The sequence below is a fragment of the Rana temporaria genome, chromosome 1 (genome assembly GCF_905171775.1).
Source record: "Rana temporaria chromosome 1, aRanTem1.1, whole genome shotgun sequence".
Lineage (NCBI taxonomy): Eukaryota > Metazoa > Chordata > Amphibia > Anura > Ranidae > Rana > Rana temporaria.
In genome coordinates, this window is record NC_053489.1 from 449,717,962 (window position 1) to 449,741,450 (window position 23,489).

Genomic DNA, 23,489 nt, shown 5'->3' on the forward strand with positions numbered 1-23,489 from the left:
CGAGGGCTTACTGAGCCGAAGCTCCAATCAGCGCTTGATGCTTTGAGGAAGTACAGCAGTCATCAAATCTGTAAACAATCATTTTGCTCACACAGATTTTCCTGTTACAGTGAAACTTTCCAGTTAAATAAAATACAAAATGCACAAAACTACACCAAAAACACACACACACACACAAAAATCCTCATTTTAAAATCCTGCATGTCACCAAAGCAATAATGTCTCTGCACTTCTTTCTTTCCTCTCACTGTGTTCTATCCTTGTTTGTTCTGTAGTCACACATCAGGCATTTTCATAAAGTAACTTGTAAACTTTAGCCCTGTGAGGTGGAGTCTTGATATTAGCCTGCTGAGTCACACATACACTCCTCTCAGTACCTAGACAAGCTTCTCATGGATCAGATCTGTCTATCTGGCACTCATGTATTGCTGGGGAAACAACAAATCTGGCCAGCTGGGACTTGCTGGCCAAGATAATGAAAAGATTCACTTTACTGAGAATGATGGCTTTGATGGATATGCAGGGGTGCAGAAGGTGGCATGTGGTGAGGTGCACACCCTATTTCTCCTGCAGGATGGCACCATGCTCTCTTGTGGTCAAAACTTCTGTGGGCAGCTGGGCCGAAAGTCTCCTGAAAGCGGTCTGGGTAAGGACTAATATTGATAAAATATTGATTTCATTAGATATTTTTTCCTGATGTAGCAAGGCAATTCATTAAAAAAGTATCATTAGTTTTAGAATGCTTATAATAGTTGCATCCACAAGATATGTTTAATCTCAACACACACACCTTAAAATCTGATTGTACAATTTACTTTAGATCTACTAAAAACTATGTAGTGCAAGGGCCTGTTTAATTGGATACAGGTCCTTATATTTGGTAAATCTAATTGAAGGAGTTGATCTGAAACATGTGGTGTTAATGCAATTACAAGCAACGTGCATTTTTTTTTTTTATGTATAGTTTGTTATTGTTTGTGCACGTTGATTTCAACAATGCTCATATTTCCCTGAAGGTTTTTTTTCCCATTAATGACTTTGCTAAGCCCAGGGCGAGGTGAGTTTCATTTCCTAGCAGCAGTGACTTTGGTTTCACTTTCGTTTACTGCTAAAGACTCCTGAAGCATGACACACCAATATATTTACTGTGAAACAATGGATGTCCATAGGCTGATTTACCTCATACAACAGAAAGGTGCAGGAGCAGTTATAAAGGGTTTTAAATTATTTTTGTGTGCATGAGGCATAAATTACTGACCAAAAAAAAATATATATATATTTTTTTTCTTAAAGAGGAAGTAAACCCTGACAGATAGGTTTGAATGGAAGGCAGATATTCTGTGGATGGTTTTACTTCCTCTTTATTTCCTTGCAAAGGTAAAGCATAGTGGGCTACTATGCATCGCATAGTAGCCCATTATGTAAGGTGACCAGATTTTTTAAATTAAATCTGGGGACATATTTTTTTTTTTACTAGTAATGGTGGCAATCAGCAACTCTCTGCCCGTTACCGCTGCCGTCCACCTCACAGCCTGTCAAGTCTTATGCCACGTACACAAGATCGGAAATTCCGACAAGAAAAACTTGGGTCAAGCTTGTGTTGCATACACACGCAGGGCCGGACTTTGCGTTGTGCGGGCTGTGCGGCCGCACAGAGCGCCATAGCCACCAGGGGCGCCGTGCGGCCGTCACAGCTCGCAGTCAGTTTAGTATGTTGAATCATTCATCCGGGCAGCCGAAGCACTTCTCAGCAGCGCGACACCCCAGCGCTGCAGAGGGGGGGGCGCCGTCGCGCCGAAGTGCCGTACACTGGTCCCCTCCTTCCCTCTCCTTCTCCTTGTCTCAGCCCAGTGGATAGCGCCGTTGCGTAAAGCGTGCGTGCGTCGTGCGTAATGCAGCTTTAAATCCTAAAGGCGCCAGGAGCAGAGGGCACTCGGACTCGCACTGAAACCGGGACGGGACTGCCAGACTGCCGTACTCTGAAGAAAAGTTACAGTAAGGCCGTCCGTCCCCTCCCCCTTATGTAGCAGGCCCAGGCTGACAATATTCACACCTGTCAGTGTCTATCTTCACACCTGTCTTCCCGCCTCCCCCCTCGCCTGTACTCCAATGGGGAGGGGGGGGGTGGGCACCATAACAGATGTGAGCCTGGCACTTACAGATGATCGCTCTGTCTGTACCATAGCCTGCTGATCATCTCCCATCTGATCCCTCCCTACACTTGTCTGCATGGAGTTTGTATGTCCCTTTCATGTTTGTCAGTTTATTGCCTGAAGTATAAATAAACTCTGGGCAAAGAAATTTCACAGATTACCCCCCCCCCCCCTTCATGACAGGCCATTTTTTGCGATGTGCACTGCCATAACTTAAGCTGACAACTGCGCAGCAATGCGACGCTGTACACAAATACAATTTGTATTTTTTTTTCCGGTGGTATTTGATCACCTCTGCGTTATTTTATTTTTGTTTTGTTTTTTTAATAAAAGACCAAATTTGAAAAAAATAAATAAAACATTTTACTTTCTGCCATATAACATCCATTTTATTTTTATTTTTTTTTACGTTATTTTCATAAATTTAGGCCCATGTTTTTGGTACAAAATATCCCAATAAGCGTCTTCAAACTATGGGATATTTATGGAATTTAAATTTTTTTTTCTAGTAATGGCGGAGATCAGCGACTTATAGCGAGGCTGCGATATTGCGACTGACAATCTGACACTTTGTGGGAACCAGTGACGCGAATACAGTGATCAGTGCTAAAAATATGCACTGTCACTGTACTAATGACACTGGCTGGCAAGGGGTTAATCATCTAGGGAAGGGGTCTCCAAACTTTCTAAACAAAGGGCCAGTTTACTGTCCTTCAGACTTCAGGGGGGCCGGACTGTGGCCACTGGAAATAGAAAAATGTTCCGGTATCAGCAAGAGTAAACAATGCCCCATTTTTTGGTGTCAGTAAGAGGAGTAATGACCCATCGTTGATGTAATTGGGAGGTACTGTGCCCCTTTGTTGGTGTCATTAGGAGGAATTGAGCCTCTTTGTTGGTGTCATTGGGAGAAATTGTGCCTCTTTGTTGGTGTCATTGGGAGAAATTGTGCCTCTTTGTTGGTGTCACTGGGAGGAATTGTGCCTCTTTGTTGGTGTCACTGGGAGGAATTGTGCCCCTTTGTTGGTGTCACTGGGAGGAATTGTGCCCCTTTGTTGGTGTCATTGGAAGTAATTGTGCCTCTTTGTTGGTGTCACTGGAAGGAATTGTGCCCCTTTGTTGGTGTCACTGGGAGGAATTCTGCCCCTTTGTTGGTGTCATTGGGAGGAATTGTGCCCCTTTTGTTGGTGTCACTGGGAGGAATTGTGCCCATTTTGTGTCATTGGGAGGATTTATGCCCCTTTGTTGGTGTCATTGGGAGGAATTGTGCCCCTTTGTTGGTGTCAGAAGATGAAATATTGCCCCAAGGGCCAGATAAAAGCAAGTAAAGGGCCACATCTGGCCCCCGGGCCGCAGTTTGGAGACCCCTGATCTAGGGCAATTAAAGGCTTAACTGTGTTGCCTAACCAGTGTTTTATGTGTACTGTATGTGCTGCTTTTATTAGGGGAAGAGATTAGAGCGAAGCCTCATCTGCAATCCCAATCTGCTGGTGAAGCACCGCTAAGACCCTAACGTTTTAAGGCGTTTTTGCAGTGCCTCAGTGTGAAAGGGTAAGGTGTTTTTACAGCGCTTTCAATTCATTTCAATGGAGAGGGGCATTTTTGGAGCGTTTTTTTTTCAGCGCTCGAAAGCTGCTCCAAAGATGCTGCTTGCAGGACTCAGTTTGAAAGGGTCCATTGAGATGCATGGATTGTTTGCACATGCACTAAATTGTCTGTTTATTAAAACAAATTATTTGTTACAAATATTTTTGTCCTCTTTGTGTATGTTTAGGTGACCAGGGGGTGAGGGGTGAAGATGGGGGGGCCACAGGATTAGCTCGCACAGGGCACCTGAACACCTAAGGCCGGCCCTGTACACACGGTCACACCAAATTCTGACCGCCAAGAACGCAGTGACGTACAACACTACGGCGAGCCGAGAAAAATTAAGTTCAATGCTTCTGAGCATGCGTCGACTTGATTCCGAGCATGCGTAGGATTTTTCTCCGTCAGAAATTCCGATTGGAATTTCCGACAAGAACTTTTCCCGTCGCAAAATTTGAGAACCAGCTCTCAAATTTATCTTGGGGAAATTCCGGCAGAAAAATTCCGTTAGCGCCTATACATGGTCGGAATTTCCGACCAAAAGCTTGTATTGGAGTTTTCTTGTCGGAATTTCCAATCGTGTGTACGCGGCATTACTCTCCGGGCCCTACTGGGTGGGGGGCAGAAGAAGATCACTCCACCCGGAAAGGCAAGGACATAAGCAGGCAGGCGGCTGGCCGAGACATGAGCCAAGGCAGAAGAACATGCAAGCGGAGCTGATGAATTATCCTCTCCGTTCCGACCAGCACATAATCATCAGAAAGGGGCAAAGATAATGGGGGAAAAAAATACACCTCACTAAGCTAGTAGGCGTGGCAGATCGGAGGTGTGTAATTCAGATTTTTTATTTTTTATTTTGCACTGACTGTCTTTGAAACAGCCCCAGCCTCTATCCAATCCGGGGACAAAACCGGGGACAGAATCCTCCATCTGGGGACTGTCCCCTGAAACTGGGGAGGTCTGGTCACCCTACCATTATGTGTCACTTACCTAAAACCGAAGCCTGCGATGTCCCCGCTGGCTGAAAGCCTTCCATTATCAGCTCTCTTCCTTCCGAGGCCACGGATTCCGTCTCTGTGACCGGTCTGGCTGCGCGCGGGAGCCGCCAGTCACGGCATTACCCCCCTCTAGAAACGGCACAGCGCGCCCTTTCCAGAATGCGCTGAAGACGACTGCGTTTGGGGACATTTTCAATATCTCAGAAACCGTGTAGGTTTAGGAGATATTTCCAACACCTACAGGTAAGCCTTAATATAACCACTTTAATGAATGCATGCCGCTTATTTACGGGCCTGTGTGCATAGGTGCATTACAATTAGGCTGGGATCACACTGATGATGGAAGAGGCTCGCAGCAGGGGTCCAGTGCGCCCCTGTTCTCTGTTTCAGGGACGAATCAGGGTTGAATTTTTGCCTGAATTCGGACCTGAAACAGGGCCAAAGATGTACAGGACGACCCCTGCATAATCTGCTCCGAAACCACCAGTAATATGTGTGAACCGGCTCCATAGAGAGCCAGTTTCTATCGAGAAATACCTCCGATGGGTGTGCTCAAGCGCAGTAACCAACATCTCTCCAGCTGATATGTTGATCAGCTGGCGTGACGTCAACACGGCGAATCTGCTGGCAGACGACGTTGGGAAGATTCCGCCCTCCCTCCCTGGGATAGGCCTAGTCATTGGATCGTTCAGTACTCAAGATTTTTCTGCTCCCTGGAGTTACCGTCCCCCTTGGTGCTAGTGCTAATAGGAGGAGACCATTGGAAGACTCACATCTTGAGTTCCACTACCGGTGGATACAAGTTCAGTTAACACGCAACTGTAAGGTTAGTCGGGTCCTCATCCACTGGTAAGAGTATTTTATTCTCCTCATTTGACCAAAATGCACTCCTGGGTGACCATTTATGACTGCACACCGCTCTTGCTTTTCAAGACATCTGTGATTGAATTAAATTCAGTGTGTGTCCTCTGCGGCTGCATGGACTGTGCATTTGTACATGTATATGGACTATACATGTGTCTATTGCAGTAGTCTAAAGACTGTTATCATTCATTAATAGTCATCTTTCAAGGTTGATTATTGAATCACTGCATAAGTGTTTTTTTTTTATTTATCATTTATTCATTGTCACATTTTTATAATACTGTGTGTCTTTTTGGCACACTTTAGAGATATCGCTATTCCTTGGATGCTTAGGGATCACACTTTATATAGTGTGTTCCCTTCTTAAATTTGTTGTAGTATTCATTTATTTCACTACAGATTTTTTGGTTGACACCAGTCACCCAATATCTCACTAGCGCCACACTTTATACCATATGTTTTGTTCACAATTTTTCACAACAGTTTTGTCTTATTGTTGTGTTGGCAGCTTACTTTTAGTTTATTTTGGTTGGCTCAGTATATTATCCCCCCCTTTTTTTTTTTTTTGTTATTGCTCCATAGGATTTCATGGAGCGGCCGTTCAGGTCCGCCGACAAAACTGACAGGCGGACCTGAACGGTCCGTGTGAAAGGGGCCTTAATGACCATTTTTTCGTTACGGCACTGCATCGCTTTAACTGACAATTGCTCGGCCGTGAGTTATCGTACCCAAACAAGATTGATGTCAAAATTATTTCTTACTTTCTGCTATAAAACATATCTGATAAAAAAAAATAATGGCACTTACCTTTCTCGGTTAGTAATCCTCAGATCCTCCTCCACGATCCCTTGAAGTAGTCCTGCCCTCGCTGTCGCTTCAGCCAATCAGGTTACCGGTAACCAGATCCGGTGAACCTGTTTGGCTGAGATGCGTGTCAGTGTTAACCGGGGAACGCACACCCCGTGCGTCCCCAGGTTAACTATTTGGAAGCCGATTACAGCCCTCAGCCTGGCTCTGATAGACACTTCTACAGCCAACCAGCTGCCGTTATTCAGATGGCCGGCGTTCACCAGGGGGCCAGCCATCTGAATGGTGGGCAGCGGCGACAATACATAGATTCATTCAATGCATGAATCTATGTATTGTTTTTCAGTGGCAGTGCAGGAGAGAGAGAAGGGGCGGCGCTCCTGCGCCCTCTATGGACGCACCGCCACTGCTAGGGGGTGCTACACCTACTGCAGTTCCAACTTTACAAGTAGTTCCTCTGCATTGCACTCTGTTTGATGCTCTGGAATGGCGGGTCTTCAAGCCCAGATCACAATCTACTTGTCACCTATCGCCTCTTTTCCTTTTGAGATTTACAAATTAAAACATTTGGATTAAAGGTTTATGAATGTAAAACACGATAAATAAGGCCCCTTTCACGCAGGCATTTTGATCGGGCCCGCCTGTTTTTGCTTGATCAGAAGGTCCATTCATCCCTATGGATTATCTGTGGGTCCAATCTTAAAAAACCTAAAGGGGGACTCTGTCCTCTTCTGCTTAGTCAGAGCAGATAGTAGGTAGATCCCTGCATCTAATGTCAAGGCCTCCAACCTCAGGCTGGAGACTATTGGGCTGTGGGCTTTCACTATTCGACCAGAGCAGGACCCTGCTGCCTGTTAAAGCGGGGGTTCACCCCCAAAAAATTTTTACATTCAGCCGAGTTGTCGGAATGACAATTGGCTGTTTTTTGTTTTTTATTTTATTGCCATACATACCGTATTTTCACCGCCGCTTCCGGGTATGTAATCTGCGGGACTGGGCGTTCCTAATTGATTGACATCCTTCCGACCGGCGCATAAAGCGCGTCACGAGTTGCCGAAAGAAGCCGAACGTCGGTGCGCAGGCGCCGTATAGAGCCGACTCGCAGTCCGGCTTCTTTCGGCAACTCGTGACACGCTGTATGCGCCGGTTGGAAGGGTGTCAATCAATTAGGAACGCCCAGTCCCGCAGATTACATACCCGGAAGCGGCGGTAAAAATACGGTATGTACGGCAATAAAAAAAAAAAAAACAGCCTATTCTCATTCTGACAACTCGGATGAATTTAATGTTAAACATTTTTTTTGGGGTGAACCCCCGCTTTAAGCCTGGTGTTCAAAGCATCTGGCAGATGGAAGTCTTCCAGTGCCAACTTCCTTTGCAGTGCTAAGAGCCACTAAGATATCTGATGCCCTGAAAATAAAGGGAAAAGGTTTGTCAAATAAGCCATGCCCTTTATGAACACCCCCCCCCTTTCACATGCCCACCAATCAGTGAAGCATCATGGTGCACTTGGCATGGTACACTTTCTTCAGCTTACAAAAATCTATTCCTACTAATGGATCGGTCATTATGTTGTGTTTTCACTAGACAGCAGGTTCTGAGTCCCCACTTACAGCAGCAGTAAACACTGGACACCTGGACATTCATCCTTTGTATCAGGCAACACTTTCACTGTGCAGTTGTATGTTATGTTACTTGGCATGCAGCTTACATTTTAGATCTCAAGGTTTATTTTTTCATTGCAATCAAAAGATGTTATGTGTACACATTTAGCCCATCATAGTAAGCCATTTGGGGAGGCAGTTTGTAGTAAAATCCACATTTCTCTTTTGGTCCATGGACGGACACAGCCTTTACAAGTCTTGACATCAGTGGCGGCTGGTGCTCAAAATTTTTGGGGGGGCGCAAACGAAAAAAAAAAATTGCAGCCTCACTGTGCCCATCACATGCAGCCACTGTGCCATGCCACCAAATGCAGCCACTGTGCCATCAATTGTCACCACTGTGCCATGCCATCAAACACAGCAACTGTGCCATCAATTGTCACCACTGTGCCATGCCATCAAACGCAGCCACTGTGCCATCAATTGTCACCACTGTGCCATGCCATCAAACAGCAACTGTGCCATCAATTGTCACCACTGTGCCATGCCATCAAACGCAGCCACTGTGCCATCAATTGTCACCACTGTGCCATGCCATCAAACGCAGCCACTGTGCCATCAATTGTCACCACTGTGCCATGCCATCAAACAGCAACTGTGCCATCAATTGTCACCACTGTGCCATGCCATCAAACGCAGCCACTGTGCCCCTCAACTGTTGCCACTGTGCCCATTGTCACCACTGTGCCCCATGATGCCACTGTGCCCATTGTCACCACTGTGCCCCATGATGCCACTGTGCCCATTGTCACCACTGTGCCCCATGATGCCATTGTGCCCATTGTCACTCACCACTGTGCCCCATGATGCCACTGTGCCAATTGTCACCTCTGTGCCCTTTGTCACCACTGTGCCCCATGATGCCACTGTGCCCCTTTCCCTGTAAAAAGCACTTACCTGAGGATTCCATGTGCTCCCTTGATGTCTTCTGCCACTGTGGTGAAGCTTCAGCCAATCAGGTTCCTGATAACCAGAATCCGGGAACCTGATTGGCTGAAACGGCCGTTTGTCTTATACAATGAGCGCAGATTGCCTGCGCTCAGAGTATAGACAGCTGAGAGCCGGAGAAAAGCCTATCAGAGCCGCTGGCTTTGATAGGCAGTTCCCCTCAGCCAACCAGCTGCCGCTATTCGGGTAACCGGCGTCCCGCATCCGGTTATCTGAATAGACCAGGCAGCGCTGGCAACCAACAATAACATACAATGCACGAATGTGTGTTATTTGCGAGAGGGGGTGGCGCTGCAGCGCCCTCTATAGACGGCTGCCAGAACTGCGGCTAAAATGTCAAAATGACATTTTAGCCGAATAAAAGTTCTAAAAGGGCCCGTTTTTTTTTTGTGACTGTGGGAGGGGGGGGGGGGGGGGCGGCGCCCGTGCGTCCCTATGGACGGGCCGCCACTGCTTGACATATAAGTTATGTTCCTGTTCATAGGAGAGGACTAACCAGAACATGTTAGATATTTAAATACATGTTACTTTAACAGAGTTGAACAGCCCTGCCCAGGGGGCGGTCCCTCCGGACATAACCCTCTGCCCTGCAGCATGCAGCCTCAGTTTTTTTTTCCTGCCTAGCAGAGAAGGACGTGGCCCCCTTTGAGTCCAGTGCCCTGAAGACATTTTTTATTGTATTTTATTTTTGAGATTCTTCTATCAACTGCCGGCTGGATGACAGGCTGGATAATATAGATCCTTGTAGTCTCCCCAGTCCGGCCAGCAAGCGTGAGCAGACCTTAGCTAGGCGCTGGGTCAGCCACGACATACCCTATGGCTCCAGGGGTGGCCGGTGGGCTTTTTGCTCCAGGGTCCACATATGACTGGGCTGTTTGCTGTCTCACTCACAGTGGACCAGGCCGACAGCTACTCCAACTCGGTTGTAGGTCTGTCAGGAACGCACCAGCGGTTCCTCGTATGGACAGGTGAGTACGGTTCCTCCTGCTTCAGCGGGTTGGTGCGGCTGGCCATTCCTGGGATTAGGGGGTTCTCCGATCCTCCCTTTCCCTGCTCTCTGTCTCATTTCCCCTTCTGCCCTAAAGGGCTCACTGCGACCTGTGGGGGGACTCCGGGTCCCAGTGGGGGACTGTGGGGTGTCGGGGCCCGTTTTTTTCTAGGGGGAGGTGCTCTGCCTCAGGTAAGTCCCTACCTCAGCCTTCTCATTCACATCGCGGTGCTCCGACACCATTATTAGTATGCCTGCTGCTTTTATTGACTTTTCCCATTGGCGCCCATTTTGTCGACACCGCGCTGTGGCGCAGGTTGATATTGCGGGCGGACATTTTCTTGTGGTCATGCCTTTTTTTCTCTGAGGCCTCTGGTAGCCATTTTGGTGTGGATTTTGGCCTCTAGTGTTGGCTTCCTGAACGGCACAATTCTCCGGGCGAGCAGCGGTGCTGAGCAGTTTCTTGCTGGGTTTGTGAGTCCCCTGGGTAACCCCCTCGGTCAGTGCAGAAAGGAGGGTGGACTTTTCAGGTCTTGAATTGTATCCTTAGAGCTGTCTGTGGTGTTATGGAGTCAGTATCTGGTCCTTCTTCCCCAAACGTGCCAGAGGTGGCAGCTGGTGCCCCTGCGGTTCCCATGGACACAAAAAAAAAAAAATCTTGATAAAAACGCGGTACTTGCGTTTTTGATGCGGGTCCATTGGATTCTATTACATGCAAAACGCTGCTTTTTGCAGGAAAAAAAGTCCCCGACCCTTTTCAAAAACACAGAGGCACAAAAAAGAATTCATGTGAACATGTTCTATAGGAAACCATGTTAGGAAATTTCCCTGCATTTCTGCAAAAGGCATCAAAAAATGCATTAGTGTGAATGGAGCCTAAAAGTGTTTGATAAGTTCATACAGTCATGGCCGTAATTGTTTTCCAGAAAATCAAGTATTTCTCACAGAAAAGTATTGCAGTAACACATGTTTTGCTATACACATGTTTATTCCCTTTGTGTGTATTGAAACAAAACAAAAAAAAGGAGGAAAAAAGGCAAATTGACATAATGTCACACAAAACTCCACAAAAATGGGCTGGTCAAAATTTTTGCCACCCTTTCAAAATTGTTGATAAATAAGATTGTTTCAAGCATGTGATGCACCTTTTAAACTTGCTTGGGGCAAGTAACAGGTGTGGGCAATATAAAAATCACACCTGAAAGCAGATAAAAAGGAGAGAAGTTCAGTTCAAGTTAGTCTTTGCATTTTGTGTCTGTGTGTGCCACACTAAGCATGGACAACAGAAAGAGGAATAGAGAACTGTCTGTCAACTGTCTGTCAACTGTCAACTGTCTGTCAACTGTCTATCAACAATCTCAAGGTTACAAGTCCATCTCCTGAGATCTAGATTTTCCTTTGTCCACAGTGCGCAACATTATCAAGAAGTTTGCAACCCATGGCAATGTAGCTAATCTCTCTGGTCATGGAAGGAAGAGAAAAATGTATAAAAGGTTGCAAGGCAGGATAGTCCGGATGGTGGATAAGCAGCCTCAAACAAGTTCCAAAGAAATTCAAGCTGTCCTGCAGGCTCAGGGAGCATCAGTGTCGGCGCAAACTATCTGTCGACATTTAAATGAAATAAAACGCTATGGCAGGAGACCCAGGAGGACCCCACTGCTGACACGGACATAAAAAAGCAAGACTACAGTTTGCTAAAATGTACTTGAGTAACCCAAAATCCTTATGGGAAAAGTCTTGTGGACAGATGAGACCAAGATAGAGCTCTTTGGTAAAGCACATCATTCTACTGTTTACCAAAAACGGAATGAGGCCTACAAAGAAAATAACACAGTACCTACAGTGAAATATGGTGGAGGTTCAATGATGTTTTGGGGTTGTTTTGCTGCCTCTGGCACTGGGTGCCTTGAATGTGTGCAAGGCATCATGAAATCTGAGGATTACCAAAGGATTTTGGGTCGCACTGTAGAGCCCAGTGTCAGAAAGCTGGGTTTGCTCTCCGAGATCTTGGGTCTTCCAGCAGGACAATGACCCCAAACATACGTCAAAAAGCACCCAGAAATGGATGGCAACAAGAGTTCTAAAGTGGCCAGCAAAGGGTCCAGATCTAAATCCCATTAAACACCTGTGGAGAGATCTTAAAATTTCTGTTGGGAAAAGGCACCCTTCCAGTAAGAGAGACCTGCAGCAGTTTGCAAAGGAAGAGTGGTCCAAAATTTCGGGTGAGAGGTGTAAGAAGCTTGATGGTTATAGGAAGCGACTGATTTCAGTTATTTTTCCCAAAGGGTGTGAAAAAGTGGGCTTCTCCTCCGGTGGTTGCAGTTTAATAAGATCACCACTCTTCCAGTAGAGGGGACCCCTGCATTTAAGGACCACACTGATAGGAGGTCCGAGGCAGTGACCCGCTGCATGTTTACCATGCTGGGGTCTGCGTTGAGGCCTATTTTGGCTGCAACTCTGGTGTCTCAGACTCTCACTTAGGGCTGCAACTAACGATTATTTTCATAATCGATTAGTTGGCCGATTATTGTTTTGATTAATCGGATAATGGCCTTAAAAAAAAAATTGTAATTTTTTTTTTTTTTTGGGCCAATTTGTTGTTGGGCAGATTACAAAACACAAATTGCCGCAAAAACACATTACATGCTTTTCTGCAGCTTCCCCATTGAAGTAAATTGAACCAAAAAAAACAAAATAGCACCGTTTTGCGTTAAAAAGTCCTTGCCCTTTCCAAATATGCAGCAGCTGAAAAAAAATCATGGATGTGAATGTGTCCCATAGGAAAACATGTACCGTATTTATCGCGGTATAACGCGCTCCCGTGTATACCGCGCACCCCTAATGTTGCCCCCGAAATTCCTGTAAAAAAAAGTTATATGATTTTATTACTTAGTTTTGGTGTCTTCCAGCGTCCATCATCCGGTCCGGCGTCCGTCTGCAGCCTCGATGGTGTCCTCCCGGCTTCTCCAGCGCGCGCCTCACGTCGAGTCCCCGCTTCCCGCGCTCAGTTCGAACGCCTCCACCGACATATACCGAGTGCAGTACACTCGGGTACATTCGGCAAGGCTCGGCTTAGCTCGCGCTCACGCTCTGTGACGTTTATGCGTGAGCACGAGCGAAGCCGAACCTGGCCGAATGTACCCGAGTGTACTGCACTCGGTATATGTCGGCGCAGGATTTCAAACAGAGCGCGGGACGCGGCTATCGGCGTATATCGCGCACCCACGATTTTCCCCTTATTTTAAGGGGAAAATAGTGCGCGATATACGGCGATAAATACGGTAAATGAACTGTAGTGTGTTTCTGCAAAAAGCACCAAAAAACAGAGGTGTGAACCAGGGATGTATTTAGGTTTTGTGCTGCCCTAGGCCTGACCAAACTTGTGCACCCCCTAATTTAAATATGACCCACCCCTTCCTGTCAAGACAACACCCCTTGCGGTTTAAGACCCACCCTGACATTTTCAAGTGGGGACACTAGTCCTGATGGCCTGGGGGGGAGGGGGGCAATGGATTTCTTTAATTTGCATAGATTTCCTCTCACTTCCTGTTTGGCTATGGGACAAGAAGTGAAGGGAAATCTCTGCAATGGGACAGGGATGGTAAAAAATTTGAAGCGAAGCCCCCCCCCCCCACAGTTGGAGAATGACAACCGCCCACATACTGAAAGCAGTGCGGCCGATTTATGGGGGCGCTAAACTAATTTGCCTAACAGTGTAGCTTGGACCTCAAAGCCCTAAATGCCTTTGTAAAAGTACGGAAGTTCTGTATGGAATCAATTCGTTCAGTGGTGGCTGTGCTCCATCCGGGGGACTTTCTGGCATCCTTGGACATCAATGACGCATACTTGCATGTCCCAATTGCGCAGGACACCGGAGGTTTCTGCGTTTTGCGATCGGCGAAGACCACTATCAGTTTGTGGCTCTTCCCTTTGGCCTAGCGTTAGCACCAAGAGTTTTCACTAAGGTGCTCTCCCCGATGTTAGCTTTGTTGAAACAGCGAGGCATTGCCATCGTGGGCTACTTAGACGATCTTCTTCTGAGACCAGCTTCTGGATCAGTATTAGAGGTAGATGTGTCTATAGCCAGCCAGACCCTCAGAGAATTTGGTTGGGTGTTAAACATCCAGAAGTCGGTCCTGGTGCCGACTCAGCGTTTTGGAAGACCTTAGGGTTGATCCGAGTATTGCAGAGGGAGATCCTGTCCAAATGGAACAAATCTACGTTGTCTCTGGATCGCCAGATTCAGGTAGGTCACCTAGTCAGTCTCTCTGAATTGGTGGCTGAGATCCCCGGCTCTTTGGTCCGGGAAGACGTTTCTCCCCCTTCCAGTAGATGGTGATTACGACGGACGCCAGCCTCACAGGTTGGGGGGGGGTGTCTGGGGGGGTCCAGTCGGCCTAGGGTCGCTGGACTCTTGAAGAATCCCGTCTGCCGATCAATGTCCTGGAACTTCAGACGATCAGGCTGTGCCTCTCCTCGTGGTCGAGGAGGTTGCAGGGTCGCCCAGTCAGGATCCAGTCGGACAACGCCACGGCTGTGGCATATGTCAACCATCAGGGGGGAACACGGAGCTCGGCTGAAGCGTCCGAGGTCGAATGGTCATTGCATCCGGAGGTGTTTCAACTCCTTTGCAGGATGTGGGGCACACCAGACGTGGATCTCCTGGGCGTCTTGCCTCAAGTGGAGTGGAGACCGAGGGGATCCCGATGATTCATCATGTACCCCCCCCCCCCCCTTTTAGACCACCTCTTCCTCCATGGGATTTGAATCTGATGCTTTCGGTTCTGCAGGAACCTCTCTGTGAAAATATCAGAGAGATTCCTCTCTTGACACTATCTCAAAAGGTGGCCTTTTTAGTGGCCATTACATCTGTCAGACGTGTTTCTGAGTTGGCGGCCTTGTCTTGCTAGTCGCCATACTTGGTCCTCAAAGGATAAGTCTGTCCTTGGACGAAAAGAGAAAATAGGATTTTTTGTACTCTTCGTAAAATCCTTTTCTCTGTCGTCCATGGACGAACACAGCACCCACCCCTCCTTTTTAGGTTTGTACTGCTTGTTACGAACTGAGGCTGCATGCTACAGGGCGGAGGGTTATGTCCGGAGGGACTGCCCCCTGGGCGGGGCTGTTCAACTCTGTTAAAGTAACATTTAAAGTAACATGTATTTAAATATCTAACATGTTCTGCCTAGTCCTCTCCTATGAACAGGAACATAACCCATATGTCAAGACTTGTGAAGGCTGTGTCCGTCCATGGACGACAGAGAAAAGGATTTTACAGTGAGTACAAAAAAGTAGGATTTTTGTACTCACCGTAAAATCCATTTCTCTGAGTTCATGGACGGACACAGCAGCTTTTGACCTTAGGGTTATATCCGCTTCCTTTAGGAAAGTTAGGCAGAAAAAAAGCACTTTAAGTGTTAACAACACTTTCCTCAGTGCAGCTCCTCCCAGGGGGCGTGGTTCCCCGGGTATAACCCACACCGTGCTTTAGCAGCCCCAGTTCGTAACAAGCCGTACAAACAAAGGAGGGGTGGGTGCTGTGTCCGTCCATGAACTCAGAGAAATGGATTTTACGGTGAGTACAAAAATCCTATTTTCTCTTCCGTTCATGGACGGACACAGCAGCCTTTGACCTTAGGGACGTCCCCAAGCAGTGTCAAAAAATTTGAGGGGTGGGAAAACAACACAGCAAACCAAGCTTACACCCCAAACAAAACCGGAGTTACTCAACGGAGGAACTCTAACCTTAAACTGCCGCCTGTAACACCTTGCGGCTGAAGGAGGCATCAGAAGATGCACTCACATCCACCTTGTAAAACTTTGAAAAAGTGTGGATTGACGACCAGGTCGCTGCCTTACACACCTGTAACACAGAGGCTTGATGTCCGAAAGCCCAAGAGGCACCGATCGCCCTGGTCGAATGCGCCGTAACCCGAAAGGGAGGCGCCCGCCCCTTTAGGGCATAGGCCTGAAGCACAACCTGTCTGATCCACCTAGAAATGGTGGCCGACGAGACTGCCAGACCTTTTTTAGGACCATTCAGCGACACGAACAGTGAGTCCGATTTACGGGAACAGAGCCGTAGCCGATAAGTACACTCGTAGGGCCCGAGCCACATCCAGGGAATGTAAAGTGGCCTCCTTCGGGTTCTTCAGCCGAGGACATAAGGATGGAAGAACAATGTCCTCATTAATGTGAAAAGCCGAAACGACCTTTGGGAGAAAAGACGGCTGCGGCCGCAGCACCACCTTATCCTCATGGATGACCAAGTAGGGAGCCTTGCAGGACAAGGCCGCCAGTTCAGACACCCGTCTGATCGATGTAATCGCTACCAGAAAAAACACCTTCTGTGACAGAGTCAACAAGGGGATCTTCCGAATGTCCTCAAAGGGAGCGTCCTGAAGCACCGAGAGGACCAAATTCAAGTCCCATGGGGGCAGTGAAGGGCGCACAGGAGGGGCCACATGCCGGACCCCCTGCACAAACGTGCGCACCAAGGAGTGCACTGCCAAGGGTCTCTGAACGTAAACAGCCAGAGCTGAAATCTGACTCTTAACCGTACTTAAGGCGAGAGCCTGGTCCACTCCCCGATGTAAAAACTGCAGAATCCGGGACACCACGTATGTACGGGGGTGCCATCTCATCTCCTCACGCATAGAGATGTAGGCCCTCCACGTACGATGGTAAATCCTCCGTGAAGTAGACTTCCGTGCACGCAGCATGGTAGAAACCACTGAGCCCGGTAGGCCCCGGTCCTTCAACACCTGGCTCTCAACAGCCATGCCGTTAAAGCCAGCGACTGTAAAGCTGGGTGGAAGATCGGACCCTGCGACAGAAGATCTTCTCTCAGGGGTAGACGCCAAGGGGCGTCTGCCACCAGACGCACCAGGTCCGTGTACCAGGAGCGGCGTGACCAATCTGGTCGCAATCAGGATTGTTGGAATCCCTTCGGCTTCCACTCTGCACAGCAGGCAAGGAAGAAGCTTCAGAGGAGGGAAGGCGTAAATTAGGCGATAGTGACCCCAAGGCGCCACCAACGTGTCTGACGCATCCGCCCACGGGTCCTTTTGACCTGGCCACGAACCGTGGCACCTTCCGATTGAGACAGGACGCTAGAAGGTCCACGTCTGGAGTGCCCCACTTTCGGCACAGACTCTGAAACACCTCCGGGTGAAGTGACCACTCTCCTTGGTCTTGTGTTTGGCAACTTAGGAAGTCGGCTTGCCAATTCTGTACTCCCCGGAATGTACACGGCCGACAGAGCTGGAACGGACCTTTCGGCCCACCGAAGGATGTGCGCGACCTCCGTCGCTGCAGCTGAACTTGTGTGCCTCCCTGATGATTGACGTACGCCACGGCCGTGGCGTTGTCGGACTGGATCCTGACCGATAGGCCCTGCAGATCCTGGGACCACCTGGCAAGGCACAGCTTGATTGCTCGAAACTCCAGTATATTGATTGGAAGGTGGGACTCCTCCTGAGTCCAGCGTCCCTGGGCTGACTGGGTGCCCCAAACGCCCCCCCAACCGGAGAGGCTGGCATCCGTCGTGACCACTGTCCAGTGGCACGGCAGAAATTACTTCCCGGTTCGATGCACCGGAGACGTCAGCCACCACACCAGGGAGGCCTTGACCAGTTGACTCAACTGAATCTGGTAATCCAGTGATGACGGGAGCTTGTCCCAACGTGACAGAATTTCCTTCTGTAGCTCCCTGGTGTGGAATTGGGCATACGGAACCGCCACCATCAGACCCAGAACCCTCATGCAGAATCAAAGAGATAACCACTTCTGGGTCGACACCTGCTGCACCGCAGATTGCAGTGTCTGAAGTTTCTCCGTTGGGAGAAAAACTCTCGCCTCTGCGGAATCAAGGACTAGTCCCAGGTATTCCAGTCTCTGAGACGGAACCAACACTGACTTATTGACATTCAGAAGCCAGCCAAACTCTTGGAGAGTCTGACACGTGATAGACACGTCCTCTTCTAATTCTGAGCCTGAAGAAGCTCGCAGGAGAAGGTCGTCCAGGTATCCCACGATAGCGATCCCTCGCTGTCTCAGCAGGGCTAGTATCAGGGCAAGCACCTTGGTGAAAACCTGTGGTGCCGACGCCAAGCCGAACAGGAGGGCCACAAATTGAAAATGGTCCTCTCCGACCGCAAATCGCAGAAACCTCTGGTGCTTTGTGCATATGGGAACATGTAGGTACGCGTCCATGATGTCCAAGGATGACAGAAAGTCCCCCTGATGGAGCGCTGCTATTACCGAGCGAATCGACTCCATCCTGAATTTTTGCACCTTGACAAAACGATTGAGGGCCTTGAGGTCCAGGATTGGACGGACTCCTTCCTGCTTGGGGACTACAAACAGATTGGAGTAAAACCCCTGAAACCGTTCCATCGAGGGAACTGGCACAATCACTCCCCTGTCCAGTAGGTCCTGGACAGCCCCTGCCAGAGCCTTCCGGCGATCCGGAGGAAGCTGGAGGTTGGAAGGAAAAAATCTGTTTGGCGGACAAGAGAGAAACTCTATCTTGTACCCCGAGGAAACTACTTCGCAAACCCAACGGTCGGAAAGAAGAGACCTCCACCGAGCAGCAAAGTCGGCCCCCCACCCGAGACACGGGCGGGGGCAGACCTTCATGCGGAAGCAGGCTTGTCCGCAGGTTTGTTAGGCTTGCGGTACCAGGTGCGTTTCTGCCCCGCAGCGGGGGTCTTAGCACCTCGCAAACTTTTTCCCGCCACACTGGGCGCACGAAAAAAATGCTTGGGAGTAGTAAAGGAGGGCCCTTGCTTACGGCGAGGCTCCTTGCCCTTCCCAGACTGTGGGAGCAGCGTGCTCTTACTACCCGTGGCATCCTTAAAGCGGTGGTTCCCCCTTAAAAACAACTTTTTTTTATTCCACTGGCCCCCCACATTACAATCGAATTAAGGCTATTATTTTTTTTTGGCTGCTGTACATACCTTGATACAGCATCTTCACCCGTGCATCCGGGTTGCGAGTCCCGCGGGAGTGGGCGTTCCTCACATGTGTTTGATTGACATTTTTCCCAAAAACGAGCTCCCCCCTGTCGCGTAAGCCGCGTCACGGTTGGCGAAAGGAGCCGAACGGCGAGTCGGCGCTATACTGCGCATGCGCATCGCCGTTCGGCTCCTTTCGCCAATCGTGACGCGGCTTACGCGACGGGGGGAGAGCTTGTTTTTGGGAAAAATGTCAATCAAACACATGTGAGGAACGCCCAATCCCGCGGGACTCGCAACCCGGATGCACGGGTGAAGATGCTGTATCAAGGTATGTACAGCAGCCAAAAAAAAATAATAGCCTTAATTCGATTGTAATGTGGGGGGCCAGTGGAATAAAAAAAAGTTGTTTTTAAGGGGGAACCACCGCTTTAATGATGTCATCCAGGGATGCTTCGAAAAGCCGTTCACCCTTAAAGGGCAAATCCACTAAAGCCTTCTTTGAGGACTGGTCCGCAGACCAGCATGTCAGCCACACAAGGCGGTGCAGTACCACCGCATAGGCGGAGGCCCTGGAAAGCAAGGGAAGTGTATCCAGGACCGACTCACAGACGAACTTCAGACCCTGAACCAATTGTTCGGCCAGGTCCTTACAGGTCTCGGAAGCATCCTGTGCCTCCAGCTCCTGCCGCAAAAGCTTTGCCCGTTCGGTCAGCGTCTGCGACACCAGAGTCCCGACCAAAACCGGTCTCACAGTCGAACCCACTACTGTGAACATGGAGCGGGCCACAGTCTCCACACTCCTATCTGCGGGGTCCTTAAAGGCAGGAGCCCCTTCCACAGGCAATGTGGTGGCTTTGCTCAATCTGGAAACGGGAGGGTCCACTGACGGAGGAGAGACCCATTTTTTTCAAAAAAATCCTCCTCAAAAGATAAGGGTCGCAAAGTATTTTGGAACGGCAAAAACTTTTTGCGGCGTATCCCATTCCTTGTACAATAATTTGTCCAAATAAGGAACACAAGGAAACACTTTAGTGGTGCGCGGCGGTTTGCGGAACCCAAAAGGGACTGGCACATCTGGTGTCTTCGCCAGATCCTCAAGTTTCTGAGTATCACGCACCGCAGAAATAAGAGCCCCAACAAATACTTTATCAGCAACTGACCCTGAAGCAGAGTCATCATCCTCACTGTCCGCGTGGGTTAAGCCCGCATCCTCTGACATGACAGAACCAGAGCCAGACGCAATAGCAGGGCCTGATTCTGAGTCAGAGACATCCCCAGAAGCAGGCTCAGGGAGGGGGCGCTTTTTACCCCCCTTCTGGCCACTAGCCGCTTCAAACCTGGCGAGAAACGCCTCCAGAACAGCCGACATTGCCTCAACAGATGTGGCAGGGGTAAGGGCATCAAGGGTTAACTCGGGCATGTTTGGGGCAGAAGTACCAGGTTCAGGCTCCATAATGCCCCACCGCTGTGTCACCCGGTACTGCAAGGCAGAACCACCCACCGGTCACCTCCTGGCTGCTAAAAACAGAAGTAGAGGCCCCCAGAGAACTCGCCACCCCACCCGGTGCAGTGTGAGCTGAAAAAAACCTGAGGTGTGCTTTGAAGCTGGCTGCGCTGCGTCTGTCGGGGAGATTCGCGGTCTTTTGCAGCGCTAAAACGGCCACACGAGGCCAAGAGAAATCCAAGATGGCTGCCGCTTGAGGAAAAAAACACCAGCGGGCTACAAGAAAATGGCTGCCGAGCTATGTAAATCGTGACCACAGCAAAATGGCGGCCGTTGCGCAGTTTAAAATACCCCCAGTGACGCAGCACACAGCGCAGCACACAGTAACACCTGCACAGTAAAAAACACAGCCCCACGCATACACACAGACCCCGGTGGCAATAAGAGACCCCAGGAGGCCCCCCTCACAGCCGCTACCCAGTGTGGGGAAGGAGGGAGAGGAAAAGGGTAAAGAGGAAGGCAGGGCGGACCCTCAGTCGACCTCCCCAGGGAAAACACCAGCCATACCACCTTGCCAGGGCAAGGGGCCACTACTTACCCGTCCTGCGAGCACCGGCTGGAGGTATCCTAGACGAAACCAACATCCACTAACGGCATGGCTGTCGGCCAGACACACTGTGACAAGGCCATAGAGACCGGTCATATGTGTGTCCTGGAACATGTAGTTCCCTGGCCGCCCCTGGAGCAATGGGGCCTGTCGTGGATGACCTAAAGCTGAGCTGAGGGCCGGCACATGCTCGATGGCTGAACATGGGGGGGGGGACTACAAGAGTCAAGACCCAGCCTGTCACCCAGTCGGCAGTTGATAGAAGAGTCCCAGGATTCAAAAATGCAGGAATAAAACAATAAAAAGCGAAAAAAATCGCAAAAAATCTCCAGAGTACAGGGACTCCAGAGTGCCTGTCCTCTCCTGACATTAGGCAGAGAGAAACTGGGGCTGCTAAGGCAGGGTGTGGGTTATACCCGGGGAACCACGTCCCCTGGGAGGAGCTGCACTGAGGAAAGTGTTAACACTTAAAGTGCTTTTTTTTCTGCCTAACTCTCCTTAAGGAAGCGGATATAACCCTAAGGTCAAAGGCTGCTGTGTCCGTCCATGAACGGAAGAGAAATCCAATTTTTACTACACATTACCATACTGTAGGTGTGAATGGGCCCTTAAAGTGAGCCAGTGTTTCACACACACAGAGCAAAGTAGCAGGTTCACTTTAACTTAGCCCTTCTCATCAGCATGTCTTTGCCTTCCTATACCTTCACTTCCAGCGGTGTACTACTGGCTAGATGGGTGTGTCTCTTGTCAATAAGGAGGCAGAGAAGAAATGCCCCTACACAAGCATAAATCTCACTAGAATCCCATGATCTCCTGTGAAAAGTAGTCTGATCTGAGAATCGGATATCTGGTTGGAAGTGATGTACGTTGTTTTGTCCTCCTACCGGCCTGGGGATACTCTTGAATGCACTGAGCACTGGTTGATGATGTCACAGATGTAATGGAAGGTGAGCGAGCTATTACAACAGTAATGTAAAGGGTTTAAATCAGTTTACCAAAGAGAGCAAGAAAGTGATCACTGATTATGATCCTGGCGTTGGATTTCAAGACCATGAGACAAGTGTTGTTGTTTTACAACATGTACTAGAAAATGGCTACTGGAATGTTAGCATCTGTATTTCGTATCTCAATGAGAATCATTAATTTAAGTGTTTGTATTAAATTTGTTTTATTGACAGAACCAATCCATGCTCTGGAAGCACAAACTATTATTGACATGAGTTGTGGGTCAAACCACTCTGTGGCAATATGTAGTGAAGGAAACATATTTACTTGGGGCAATGGATTGCATGGAGAACTTGGGTCAGGGCAGGTGCCCCAAAAAAGTCCCATCCCAAGGTAAGTTATGTTTATGCAGATTTATTGATAGTTGAATGATTGTTGTTGAGAAAAACCTGCCCAAATTACAAGCTATCTAGCATGCAATCTTCTGGAGATTTATGTTTTTATTTATTTTTACACAGCAGTGTTTCATCATGATTCATTTAACGAGAATTTTGTAAATTAGATTTTTGTCATGAAATGATAACATAGCAAGGGGTTATATTGTAGAGGACAAGTTCCAGGTACTAACGCTTTTATTCTTTGATATTACAGAAGGATCACTGGGCTCTCTGACGTAAAAATCATACAAGTAGCTTGTGGACATTACCATACGGTTGCTCTTTCAGAAGGTAAACAGTACATGAAGGTAGAGATAATTTTTACAGTGTGTGCTATAGTCAGATATACAGTAGGCCATATTAACTGTATACCGTACAATAAGATCTACAAAAGTATTTAGGTAATCTGAAGGGCATAGGCAGGGAATGAACCAACAGCAAATGTCAAAATTTAAGGGTATGGATAGAGTCTTTGCAAATATTTTCTTACTTCACCGGGGTTGGGAAGAAAGAACATAATGTAAAAAGTATGTTTAAGTTAATATGACTACATGATATAAATATCATGTATTCAGATATAAAACTAGTAGGTGAGGCTTATTTTTTACATGTTTCTTCTGTTGTGAAAAAGCCTATTGCTTACAGAGCCCAATAGCTCAAACTATAAAGTACAAGCAATTTCATGCGTCACAGTGGGGACTCATCTCCATCTCTTAATACAAATGCATTCAAGGATTTAATGAGAGACGCTGTTATCTGAAATTAAATAACTTCTGCCATGTTCTTTCTTTCTTTAGATACACCTATAATGCTCTAGTAATGTTTTGTCATGTATTAAAAGTTATTTTATAGATTAAGATGTGGTGAGGGGTTGGAACCACTGTCAGGTTTCTATTGCTGTCTGTTTACTGGTTAAGTTGGTCTCCTGAGGAACCATACAAAATTTGCTATGCGAGTGTCCCTGTTTGCCAGCTCCTACTGACATACAGTACTTTGATTGAAAAATCAAAGGAGACGGGTGGAAAATTGTTGGCCAAACAGATGCTGCATCCAATCGGATACAGCCACTGTTCAGGTATTCTGACAGCTGC

General features: G+C 48.2%; 1 protein-coding gene across 2 annotated transcripts in view; it reads left to right on the top strand.

Annotated features, from left to right (window-relative positions):
* The first annotated feature begins 355 nt into the window (after positions 1-355).
* LOC120916459 (probable E3 ubiquitin-protein ligase HERC6) overlaps positions 356-23,489 on the top strand; it is a 106,509-nt gene continuing 83,375 nt past the window's right edge. For both annotated transcript variants that reach the window (XM_040327436.1, XM_040327443.1), the window contains exons 1-3: positions 356-646; positions 22,195-22,354; positions 22,613-22,689. In XM_040327436.1, coding sequence (XP_040183370.1) covers positions 421-646; positions 22,195-22,354; positions 22,613-22,689 — 463 coding nt within the window. In that variant the 5' untranslated portion in view covers positions 356-420. The remainder of the gene's footprint in view (positions 647-22,194; positions 22,355-22,612; positions 22,690-23,489) is intronic.